This window comes from Bos taurus, chromosome 6 (assembly GCF_002263795.3).
Source record: "Bos taurus isolate L1 Dominette 01449 registration number 42190680 breed Hereford chromosome 6, ARS-UCD2.0, whole genome shotgun sequence".
Lineage (NCBI taxonomy): Eukaryota > Metazoa > Chordata > Mammalia > Artiodactyla > Bovidae > Bos > Bos taurus.
The window spans coordinates 97,745,349-97,758,668 of NC_037333.1; the positions used below are offsets into that span (position 1 = coordinate 97,745,349).

The 13,320-nt window shown below is 36.0% G+C and overlaps 1 protein-coding gene across 11 annotated transcripts in view; it reads right to left on the reverse strand.

Moving 5' to 3' along the window:
- Positions 1–5,085: 5,085 nt before the first annotated feature.
- Positions 5,086–13,320, reverse strand: part of LIN54 (lin-54 DREAM MuvB core complex component) — a 64,730-nt gene continuing 56,495 nt past the window's right edge. For 10 of the 11 annotated variants that reach the window (XM_005208164.4, XM_005208161.5, XM_005208156.5 and 7 more), the window contains 4 exons: positions 12,497–12,599; positions 12,203–12,340; positions 10,604–10,806; positions 5,086–7,858 (listed from right to left, as the gene is read on the reverse strand). In XM_005208164.4, the coding sequence (XP_005208221.1) occupies positions 7,657–7,858; positions 10,604–10,806; positions 12,203–12,340; positions 12,497–12,599 (646 nt within the window). In that variant the 3' untranslated portion in view covers positions 5,086–7,656. The remainder of the gene's footprint in view (positions 7,859–10,603; positions 10,807–12,202; positions 12,341–12,496; positions 12,600–13,320) is intronic. The other variant, NM_001205481.1, reaches the window with a different exon arrangement.

Genomic DNA, 13,320 nt, shown 5'->3' on the forward strand with positions numbered 1-13,320 from the left:
ATCCTCCAATAAAAGTTTTAAAAAGAATAATGACAAAGGAGTCACTAAAACATTGACTCCTTTTATAAAGACTACATTCCCAGAAAGAGATTTGGTCTACAACTCTTAAGAATAACACTTGAAAAAAAAAAGAAGACTGTTAACAGAATACCTATCAAACTGTGAATATAGTTTACTTACACATGAAAATTAGGCCAAGTTAAATACCAAACACTACAAAAATCCTTTTGCTGGGGTACCTTTAAATAGAAATAATTAAACTCTATTAGGCAGAAGGTAAACAAACACATGAGCCCTGAAACGGACGATTCCTTGTGCTACAGCCAAGCTCGGAAATGTTGTCTGGGGAGTATGCAGGTGACGCAGTTTTCACAGCCCATTTGTCTGGACTTCATACTACTATGAATAATAGAGTGGGTACTTGACTCCTATTGGAGGAGCACAGTGCTCACCAGAGAACGCAAAGAAGCCTTTTCTCAACTTCTTCTGAAGAGGATAATGATGAAACATTTTCAGTTTGCAATAAGGTTGTTTCATATCATGTGATAAATCAGTTGGGGAAAAATGGTCAGTTGGGAGAGTATGAAAAAGTTTGTCTTAATCACATAATGAGATTTTTCAGAAATTTGGGAGAAGCTTAAATAATCTGAAGATGGAAACATACTAAGAACAATTTTCTCTCTCGTATCCAGATCTGAAAAGACAAAATAGGATAACATATAGTTATATGTACTTCCAGAAATGGGGGTATTTTAATGGGGAAAAAAAAAAATGAACACAGACATTATTCACCTATGTAAAGTATCTCTTATTGTCATTAATATTCATAGACTACAGTTAATATGAAGACAAAGTTGTAAAAGATTAAGGACAGATAAAACTTGTTTTATTCATCGAAGTTCCCCATAAATAGTATATTTTGATATATTTCTGGTGGGTCTACCTCAAAGGCTTCAGTTTTGAACTGTAACCAGAACTGTCCTGTACTGCATTTTATAAGGAGATATTACTAAGGAGTCTGAATACTGTGGGTTTTGTTTTGTTTGCACTAGAATGAGTTTAGATGCACCAGGATAAATCTTATTTAAAGGAAGCCTGTTTATGTCACCACCTTTAACTTATTGCTTATATAAAGTCAAGTTTTGTACTTATTTTAACTTAAAGCTAGGTTCATATCTGTAGTGTCTTATGTTCTCTGCTGTTACATCTGACCCATGTCTTGTGTAATTTATTAAAATAGTGCTTTGCATTTATTTAAGTGCTGGGTATAAACTGGACAAACGCTGAAGACAAGAATTTTTCCATCACTGCCATTAGCTCAGTTAGTTGTTCTTGCCTTAGTGCAGTGATCCAAGTCTGATGTCAGATTTACGTGATATGATATGCTTCACAGTGAACTTGCTGTCCATACTTGATTAGGGTAATTGATAGTTTACAGTTTCTACTCAGCACCCTTGTTCTTTCTCTTCAGAGAAAACAAATGTTCAGAAATGTATCCTTCCTACTTTCAACAAATAGTGCTGGAATAACTGGATATACACATGCAACATGTTAACTCTAAATGGAGCAAAGATACAAATGGAAGAGGTAAAACAACTCTTAGAATAAAATAGTGGAGACTCGGATTCGGCAATAGCTTCTTAGGACACCAAAAGTACAAGCAAAAACTTCATCAAAACTGAAAACTTTGTGCTTTAAAGGACACGCATCAAGAAAGTAAAGGACAAGCTATAGAAACATTTTCCAAATCATGTGTCTGGTAAAGCACTTGTATCTGAGTATACAAAGAACTCAATAATAAAGGATAAAACAACACAATTTTTTAAATGGGTAAAGAATACGAAGTTATTCTTCAAAGGAGATATACATGAATATGTGCTCAACATCATTAGCCTTTTGGGAAATGCAAATCAAAACCACAACGAGATATCACTTCACACTCACTAGGATGGCTGTAATAAAATAGACAAGATAACAGGCGTTGGCAAGAATGTGGAGGAACTGGAACCCTCATATGCTGTTGGTAGGAATGCACACACTTTGGAAAACAGCCTAGCAGTTCTTTGCCAAATGACCCAGCAATTCTACCAATGGGCATATACCCAAGAGAAATGTACAAATTTCATAGCAGCATTAAAATAGCTAAAAAGTGACAAAGTCCAAATGTCCAACTCATGAATGGATATTTTACATTGTAACAAACTATCTTTTGCTGTGATGTACCATGCAGTACATTAACCAGAAATACATGAAAAGTTCTAGTTCCTCTACTTTCTCCCCAACACTTGGTATTGTCAGGGTTCTGTTTTGAATCAGCTGTTCTAATGGGTGTGCCATATTTCATTGTGGCTTTCATTTCTTTTTCTAATGACTAATGATGCTGAACATCTTTTCATAGGTTTATCTGCCAGTCACTGTCGTCTTAGGTGAAATGTCTGTTCAAGTCTTTTGCCTCTATTTTAAGGAAGGTTGATTGTTCTCTTACTGAAAACAGTTAAATAAAAACAGTAAGTTAGTTAAGTATTCTGGATAAAAGTACATTATTAGATGTATCTTGCAAATACCTTCTCCCAGTTTATGGCTTTTAAAATTTGAGGTAAAGTTGTACAGTGTAAGTTGCAAGTGTATAACATAATGAGTGGTTCACAATTTTTAAAGGTTACGATGTGGCTTTTACTTTTTTAGTATGTTTTGAAGAACAGACATTAATTTTATAAGTCTAATTTATTGATTTTTCTAGGGATCACACTTCTTAGTTTCTTATCTAAGAAATTTGTCTAAACCAGTCACAGATTTTTCTTCCTATGTTTTCTTGTAGATATTTTCCAGTTTTAGGTTTTGCATTTAGGTTATGATCCGTTTTCGTTGTCTTTCGTGTGTGGTAGTTCGTATTTTTACATACTGATGGTATCCCAGCACCATTTGTTAAAAGGACTGTTCTTTTCCAGTAAATTACCTTTGATCCCTTGTCAAAAATTGACCACATAAATATTAATCTATTTCTGGGCTCTGTATTCTGTTGCCTTGATCCATGGGTCTTTCATCAATACCACATTACCTTGATTAGCCTTATATAATTCTTGAAGTCAGGTAGGAGTCTTCCAACTTCGTTCTTTCATAAAAAATGTTTGGCTATTCCAGTTGTACCTTCCCATGTAAATTTTATAATCAGCTTGTTTTTACAAAAACTCCTTATGGGATTCTGACTGGAGTTATGTTGAATCTATAGGCTGAGGAGAAATGATATCTTAATATTGACTTCCAAACCATGAAAATTATATATATATAGAAGATCTTCAATTTTTTAATCAATGTTTTTGTTTCACATACAGATCTTGTACATATTTTTGTTACGTTTCATGTTTTGTGGTGCTGCTATAAATGGTAATTTTAGAATTTCAGTTTCTAAATGTTCATTGCTACTATGTAGAAATATACTTTTTTGCAAACTAATATTGCTAAATGCACTTGTTAATCCTAGTACCTTTTTATTAAGACCCTTTGACTTTTCTTATATAGGCAATCACATCACACCATCCACAAATAGACACTGGCATATTTATTCATTCCCAATCTATGGCCGTTTTGTAAAAAAAAGAAAATCTTATTGTACAGTGACCCAAACACAACACTGAACAGGAGTGTTTTGTTCCCAATCTTAGGGGGAAACACAGTCTTCACCATTCATGTGATGTTAGTTGTAGGCTTTTTGGTTGAGGATCTTTTCTATTCCTAAATTGCGGAAGAATTTTTTTAAACCATAAATGGGTGTTGGAACTTTCTCAGATGATTTTTCTGCTGGTTTCAGGGGGAACATTTTTGAGCTCTAATTTACATACCATAGTATTCACCCTTTTAAAGCATGTAATCTAGTAGTAGTTGGTATAGTCAAAAGGTGGTTTTCCGCAGTTTTTGAGATGATTGTTTTTCTTTTGTATGCTGATACACTGAACTACACTGATTTCTTTGAATGTTGGGTCAACCTTTTATTTCTGGGGTAAACCCAACCTGTTCACAATGTATTCTTTTTATTTACTGTCAGATTTTTCTGTTGTTCAGTCGCTAAGTCGTGTCCAACCCATGGACTGCAGCACGCCAGGCTTTCCTGTCTTTCACCATCTCCCGGAGCTTGTTCAGACTCATGTCCATTGAGTTGGTGATGCCATCCAACCATCTCATCCTGTCATCCCCTCTCCTGCCTTTGATCTTTCCCAGCAACAAGGTCTTTCCTAAGTTGACTCTTTGCACCAGGAGGCCAAAGTACTGTAGCTTCAACTTCAGTCCTTCCAATGAATATTCAGGGTTGACTTCCTTTGGGATTGACTGGTTTGATCTCCTTGCTGTCCAAAGGATTCTCAAGAGTTTTCTCTGGCACCACAGTTTGAAAGTATCAATTTTTCGGCACTCAGCCTTCTTTATGGTCCAACTCTCACATCTGTACATGACTACTGGAAAAACCATAGCTTTGACTATACAGACCTTTGTCGGCAAAGTGATGTCTCTGCTTTCGAATGCGCTGTCTAGGTTTGTCATAGCTTTTCTTCCAAGGAGCAAGCATCTTTTAAATTCATGGCTGCAGTCACCATCCGCAATGATTTTGAAGCCCAAGAAAATAAAATGTCACTGTTTCACTAAATTATAGTTACATTGAAGTCTGTGGCCTTATAATAAACATTACTCTGAATATACTTTTTGAAACTAAAAATGCCTTAAATGCAAAATAAAGTTTTAATTAAAGCCTTTAAAACTTAGTATTTTATAAAATTACTTGGATTAAAAAAGTTCACATTTGGTCTATAGGTAAGGGGGAAAATGTGCATTAAAGAAGCCCTAACAAGAAAAAAAAAATCCTAAGTATTAACATAATGAAAAGTAACTATAGTAATAAAGGCTTCTTAGCTGATTGACTTCCCTCTCCTTTAAGCTGCTGCTCCAGAATTCCTATATAAAATATTAATACTTAAGGATTAATACTTAAGGATGCAGTACAATCACAGGGCTGGAGGTCCTGGTTTGAAGCTGTATTTACATAACAAGTATTCATCATCTTAGTTATTTGTGTTATAAAACAATAAAAATAGAAAACTTTTCTAAAGGTATTTTTATTCACATTTTACATAAGACTGAGAAAAAGTCAGTTGTCCGTATCAGAAAACGGGGAGGCTAAAGCAGCTGTCTGTCCTGCAGTGTCACTGCTCAGCTTGTTTTATTACCTGCAACATTAAGTTTCTGTTTTCCCATACAGTCCAGAGGTGAGACCTGCAGTTCTTGAGAAAAGGAAATTAAGAAAGGTGCTCTCCATAAGAACATCAAACATGAAGAGGAAAGAGTAGATTGAGTTTCTACTTAAAAGAAGAGTGGAAATAAGACATTCTCATTTCACAGCAATTTATGTTCATGATAATTGGGCAAAATGATAGATTTATTTTTCAGTTGTGTACCTTCAGAAGTAATGTCAAGTTTATTTAATATCAGATATTTTTAAAGGTTTCTTGCATGTTCAATAGTTAAAAGTGGTAGTATTAAAGAAAAAAATGCAAAACCTTTTTTTTACAGAATAGTATAAATGTTTATTTTCTGTATGATTTACTTTGCTGTTCCTGTTTTTACAATATAGAAAAGTGTATTCTTTGAATAGCTCTAGTAAATATAAATTTTATCTTTCTACTTTGGGATGTAAATAGAACTAAAAAATTATATACCCAACCCTCCCCAAATAGTCTTTTAAAATTGTTGAACTAATGTGGATATTAATCTTGTTCAGCAATTTGATGCAAATGCCTAAATACAAAAAGTTGTTTAGTAAGTACTACACAGGAAGGAAAAGGCTTAATACTTTAGATAGCTTCTTGAAAATCAGAAAAACTAGTAGCATTTGATTGCACCTTCAAATTTTTACAAGCAAAACATTCTCAAGCAATGCCATCATACATAATCTACAATTGTAATCCAAATTTCACAACCATATTATGCACACTGTATATAAATACACATCACAAAGGTGCAATTAGAATTAAACACAGAATATGTACAAAATGAACACAGTTTAGGTGTGGACCAAAAAGGTATTGTTATCTTTTGAAAAATAACTTGATTAGATATTACTTTATCCTCTTACACTAATTTACATTTATACAAATTTTAATTAAACATACTAGAGTGAGGTGCTAAGGATGTCGGCACTATCTACATTTAAAGTTACTGCACTATGACTTTATAAATCCAGATTTCAAAAGGAAGATACTTAATAACGGAATCTTCTTTTGGATTACTTAATTTCTATTGCCTATATCTTGCATGTTCATATGAACATATATACACACTTAATACATACAACTATAGATTCCTTGTAGGAAATGTAATAATCATATACTACTAATTACTGAGCATTAAGGTACCTAATAAAATGTCTGAATTCCAACATGGTTTTTTCTCATCATAAAATCCAGAGTCCTATTATAATGGGCTGTTAAATTCATAAAGCTTTTGAATTCTGAATTATTGAAAATGATTTATGTTATTTTAGTAATTATATGAAAACACTCATACTGTAGGCTTACCAAATCACTGGCTAAAAATAACGCCATATTAAGCTTCCCTTATAAAAAGAAACCCCACTATAATTCTGAAAGCTCTGTTAGGAGGCCCCTTTCAGTAAATCAAGGAAGAGCCATACATTGGTTTGAAACCTCATAGTTCAAAAGTCTCTAAAGAGAACTGTATGTATAGATGAAAAATCCTCTAAATTCATCTCTTAGAGCTTCAATACCCTTATTTCTCCATCCAAGCCAAATTTCATACCTGATAATTATGTAAGGTTCTACTTTATCACTTCATAATAAAAATATGTTTACTTCTATTCATATGCACCGTTCATTTTAATAGTACCCCTTAATCACTGACAATTTATTATTTCAAATACATACCGCCTCTCTCAAAGAAAATGGAAACATCTCAGAACTTTTCTTAGTCACTCCTTATTGCAGAAACAAATTGTCCATCTTTTGAGAATTATTTTCTGTCCTTTAACACTTTTATGTTTTTTAAAAAAGCAAAATAACTTTTTTATTTTAAAAGTGTGCCTATAAATGATTTCCCCTTCTGACAATTCCCAAAGTTGACAACAGGATGTTATTCCAGGATTCACCCTAAAAAGTTGATTTTTCTTAAAAAGATAGTCCTTTTCTAAACACAAAATGTCATTTGAATATATTTCATAAAAATTTGTTTATACAGACATTCTATCTGCTAGTACCAAAGAATAACTGGGTAATACCAGTACTACTTTGGCTTTTTGTACTGGAATAAAGTCATACAACGCCATACATTATAAATTATATAATAGTAATTTATAAATGTTCTTTGTCAATAGAATCAGAAGGATAGAACATCTAGTTCTTAAGAAACCCAAGCAAATTAAAAACCTATATAATACAATGAAGAAAAATTCAATTTAGAAGGGGCATAAGAAGATTTAACTAAGATTTTAAATGTACTAATTTTCTCCTTTAAAATTTCTTCTCCATCAATATAATTTCAGGTCTCAAGGACTGAATTAACAATACAATAATTATCAAGCTATTTCCAGAAAAATCAAGTGTCCCTGAACCTTCAATTTTCTATACAGTTCCATTTAGCAGTTTTTTTGTGCAAGAGTTAGCAATTCATGGCACAAGGGTCACTTTTTGCTTTTCCTGCAGAGTTGATGACACTCATTAAGCATCGCCCAAATTCCTCAAGTATCATCCGTTCAGCAGCTGCCTTTGATTTTCCCTTCTTGTCTGCCTGCTCCGCCTGGGCAAGAAGGCAATTACACGTGGCTTCAGCTACTTCTTTAGTGACAAACGTAAATGGCAACCTGCAATGATTTTTGAGAAAGAGAGAGATGATGGTGGTGTTGAATATCGGCAGAAGTGGCTGACATTCACCTGGACAACTTGTCTACATTTTCATGATTCAGCTGGCACAGTGAACATCACAGTTCGTGCCATGAACACAAGCACATCCCAAAGAACGTCACATTTTTAAAATATAACACATGATATAAAATACGTTGACCTAGACAAGATTACCTGGTTAACTGAATGATGTAATTCTATATGTTGACGGGCTACTGCTATAACAGAAGTCCTCCTGATTCAGGAATGTAAGCTCTGAGTGCAGTTTTAGTTTTACTTACTCTTGTTTCTGCACTTCTGAGAGCAGTGCCTGACACAAAAAGACACTCCACGGATATCTGCTCAATGAATGAAATGTGTAATGTTGGAAACTGAAAGCACTGTCATTTCCTGGACAACACAGAAAATAAAGCACTTTCCTATAGGCCCTTATAGTGTTTTTGTAAAAAAACCACACCAAAAGTTTCCATTATTCCATAACGAAAACAAAACAATGGGGACACAGATGCTGTTCTGTACAGAAAGTTTCAGTCATAAAGACCTAAATTACTGAGTATTAACTCAGAGGAATCCATCCCGAGGCTAGCTATGTGGAACCAAGTCTTAAAGCCTAAGAGACTAAAATCAGGTAACCTGCTCTAACCACTAAACAACCTGTAAGCGAGCAGTCACTGATCAAAGGGCCCACCAAATGAATGAAGTCAGAAATGAAGCCCCACTAGGACAAGACAGGGTAACAGGATTTCAGCTGCTACACACTTGCATGGAAATTTTTTTAATATAAAACATTAAAATATAAAAACTTCAAATTTTAAATTAGAAAATATAATCTTAAAATATTAAAGTTAATATTATAATAATATTGTACAAGTAATCATGTATAATAGTAGCATTCATTATATAGTATTTGGAAACTATGGAGAGTAAATGGAAAGAAAAAAATTCAAATTTTTGCCACTCAAAGACAAAAGCCTATTAACATGCTAGCAGGGCTTTTTTAATACAGTTCGTCTTATACTTGGTGTTTTTTTCTTTTGGCTGTGCTGCATGGGATCTCTGTTCCCTGACCAGGGATTGAACCCTTGCCCCCTATATTGGAAGCATGAAGTCATAACCACTGGACTACTGGGGAAGTCTCTATACTTAAGTTTTGATTATAGTGTATAATTTTGTGTTCTTTCACACTTCATAATAACAAACACTTTTCAGAGTTGAAAAATTACTTGTAAATGTTTTAGCGTAACATTATCTTTCATCTCCACATAGATATTAGATTGGGCTTCCCTGGTGGCTCAGTGGTAAAGAATCTGCCTGCCATGCAGGAGACTGGGTTCAATCCTGGGTTGGGAAGATCCCCTGGAGAAGAGAAAGGCTACCCACTCTAGTATTCTTGCCCGGAGAATCCCATGGACAGAGGAGCCTGGTGGCCTGCCGCCCATGGAGTACACAGAGTTGGCACGACTGAGCGGCTAACAGGCAATTAGATTTAATCATCTGAAGGTATACTGGGACCAGAAAGGACCCCCTGTGGCTCCTCTCATGAAGGTGTCTGCCCGTTTCTCCTTCAGTCAGTCCCAGAACCTCTTGCCGATTATAGGCCAGTAATAAGAGTTCTCTAGAATTAATATCCAAAATGTTTTGTACAAAAGCCTTACTTTTATAAGTTTTATAAATTGGATCTTATTTCAGCTTAGGCATTTTAAATAAAATACCATTTGCAAGGCTCATTCCATTTAGTAATTCCTCAAATTAACCTCTTACAGACTCATACAAATTCAAGTCAGAAGATTGTTGCACTGCTACTGCTGCTAAGTCACTTCAGTCGTGTCCGACTCTGTGCAACCCCATAGACAGCAGCCAGAAGGCTCCTCTGTCCCTGGGATTCTCCAGGCAAGAATACTGGAGTAGGTTGCCATTTCCTGCTCCAATGCATGAAACTGAAAAGTGAAAGTGAAAAATGAAGTGAAGTCGCTCAGTCGTGTCCGACTCTTCGCAACCCCATGGACTTCAGCCTACCAGGCCCCTCCGTCCATGGGATTTTCCAGGCAAGAGTACTGGAGTGGGGTGCCATGTCCTTCTCCAGACTGTTGCACTGGGCCCTGCCAAACTTTCCTTGACTCCTCACGGCCACATGAAAAGGGTGATGGTAAAGATAAGAAAACTGAGGTGAGGCTCAGAGAGATGAAGTGCCTGTCAAAGTCACAAATCACGAGCACACCGGTAACTCTAAAACTCAGGTCGGCCCGACTGTAAGGCTCCAGCTTTCCTGCTCCAGAGCTCGGCAGTCTAGGAAAAGAAGCTTCAACAATACAGTATGTGAGGGGCTCCAATGAGGTGGGCAAAGTGCCAGGGGGGCACGGGAAAGGCAAGAGAAGGTAAGAATGGGAAGAAAGATGGAAACCAGTAAGAGATACAAAAATTTTGTTTTTCTTCAGAGTTTGTCAAATTACATAATTACCTCATCTTAGTAGGAAGAAATCCAATTAATAAGCCCAGTGACCTAAAACTTTACTGAGCATTTTACAACTATATATGACAGTGATTTTTCTGTTACTTTTATATTCCTTCACAAGTAATTAATGGTAGAAAACAGAAAAGTCAGGTTTGCAAGAACCAAAAATATGAGCCCAATTCTGCCCCCCAAGAGAAATTTTATCAGAAATGAATATATCATACCATAAAAAGCTATTAAAATGTCAACTTACTTTCCTCCTCCGCTATTCAAAGCTGGTGCTGGCCTGGTCAGCAAGTCTGAAATTTGAGAGGATAACTTGGTCTTCGCTGCTGTTTGCTGCTGCACCCTTACTTCAGCTGCATCTGCCAAGTGCATCAGTGTCTTTCTTTCTGGGCTTTCTTCAAAATTCTTACAGCCAATACACTTGCATATTGAGGAACACATTATTTTTGCCTAAAAGATTTACAAAAGAAAAGCTTCCAAATCAAAACCCAAAGATAATGAGAACCAACTGTCCAGCACAGGGAACTCTACTCAGTGCTCTGTGGTGGCAAAGGGCGGGGGTACATGTATACGTATTACAGCTCATTCCACTTTGCTGTACTGTAGAAACGAACACAACCTTGTAAAGCAACTGAACGCCAATAAAAACAAACAAAACAAAAACCACAGGACATAACCACAGTAGATTCCGTGACCAAGTCAACAGATAGAGTTAGCTGGTCAACTGACGGAAGATAAAATGGAAACACCTCTTGCTAGCAACACCCAGCGGGCCAGCGCTGCATGTAGACGGGTCCAGTATTGTTGGCCGTTCTGAGTGGCTATCCTATGCTGGCTTGAGGCCTTCCATACCAAGTTTCCCCTCACTATATAGATTTTCCTCCTGACATGAATAACGTATATTCATTCTAAAAAATATGAGTGATACATTACAATATTAAAAAATAAAGATAATCCATAATATAGCCACCTCAATCAAATCACCATGAACACGTTGGTGACCTCCCACTTATGCAAACACACACACACAGAGTATCACATTAAAGGGATTTCACAGATGCTGTTTTTATTATGAATACCTCTCCCACCCTACATTCCCCTCTGGATGCCCCAAACCCTTCAGTAGTTCAGTAGTCTTATCCAGCAACTACATGTTCCTCCGTAACTACTTTTATGCTCACAAGGCAAACCTCCTAATAGAATTTCGTTTTCTACAGAGTTCTTCAACAGGGTACTAGTGGCATTTGGGGCAGGATAAGACTACACTCTCAGGATTGCACCCTGGAATGCAGGTTATTTTGTTATCCACATATTTTCCCAAAAAATTTCTGGGGGAGAAACTGTGTAGTAAGACCCCTCAGTGAAGAACCACTACTACAGAGTTTTCAATCCACTTCGATGTTATTTTTATTGAAAATCCATAAACTGGTACTATGGTTTGCATACTTCCAGGTACAAGAAGTTATGAGCTTATAAAGCTGCCAATGAGACCCCAAACTGTAATGACAAAATGAAGGTACTGTTCCTCTGAAGTCCTGCTTGGGAAGCTAGAAGGCAGGTCTTCCTCAAATTAAGGCTGACTTTTCCAATGCAGTATTTTCCAACTGCAAAAGCAAAGTAATTTCCCAATTTACAAATAAACTTTTTTTTTTTTTTTTTGGCTGTGCTGTGAGGCATGCGGGATCCTAGTTCCCCGACCAGGATTCGAACCTGCATCCCCTGCAGTGGAAGCACAGAGTCTTAACCACTGGATCGCCAGGTTAAGTCCCACAGTAAATTTTTTTGTATGCCCTTTCTAAAGTTATTTTCAAAAGATGGTTAGATCATTTTTCCCAACCCATCTCACCTCATAGCATTCACAGTAGTTCTTAAGACATCCTGATCGTTTGCAGTTACATCCTTTGCTGTGACGTCGATCAGATTCTCCCTCCTTCCCTTTCCCTATCTTAGGCTTAAAAGCTTCTGGATTTCTGTCAAGGCATGCCTATCAAAACAGATCAAATATCAAGCCATGTTAAATCACAGCAGATTAAACTTCAACTCTGCAAAGGGAATTAACTTCCTTTGTAAAATACTTGAGCTCAACAAAAAACAGGTGAAACGGGAAACTTGTCAGATAAAAGAAATAAAAAATAATCACCTTTATTGCTTTTTGCCTTTCATTTTCATGTTCCAAGTTATTATAACAATTAGTACAATTGCAGTTGTTGCAAAATTCACCATTTGCAAAGCAATCACAATATCTGGAATATAAAAATTAGCATAAGTCACATAAAAAGTCATTGTTTAAAGAAACACAAAGCTAGAAATTATCTTATTTAGTAACACTATACATGCAGTAAAGCATTTTAGAAATGTACTCTGAGCCACTTACTTACAGAGTTGACAACATACACTGATTGTCAACTACAAGACAGGGCTCAAAGGTAAAGCCCCCGACCTCTACAATTTTGGTTTATAGACTTAGTTCTAGTAGTAACAGCTGTCAACACAAGAGCTATGTGACTTTATGCACTCAAAAGTAAGTTATTTCAAAATCACAAAAAGGAAAAACATGGGCTAAATTCTATTAGTGGAACCTGCTCACTTGAACTACTGTCATGTTTCTTTGGATTCTAAACCCTCATAAGACCACTGCATTTTATTTAACTGTTTCATGTCCAATCTCTTAGTTCAGTACTAACAAGCAAATTAATCAGCAATTTAAAAGACTACTCAAGAGTACCATCTCACTTAGGAGACCAAACACAAAGGTCCTAGTAAGTTCAAACTGACTAGTAAGGACAGAGACCACGTCTGTCTCATGCTGCTGTACCTCCCCTGTGGCAGAGACCCTAAAACTGCTGCTCTCTTGCCAACTCAGAGTGTCTGTACACTATCGTACATGTTCCAGCATTCACTTGTCTGTTTACTTAGGACTTACGAAATCGGTCTGTTAAGAATTTTGTTAGCTCCATTTATTTT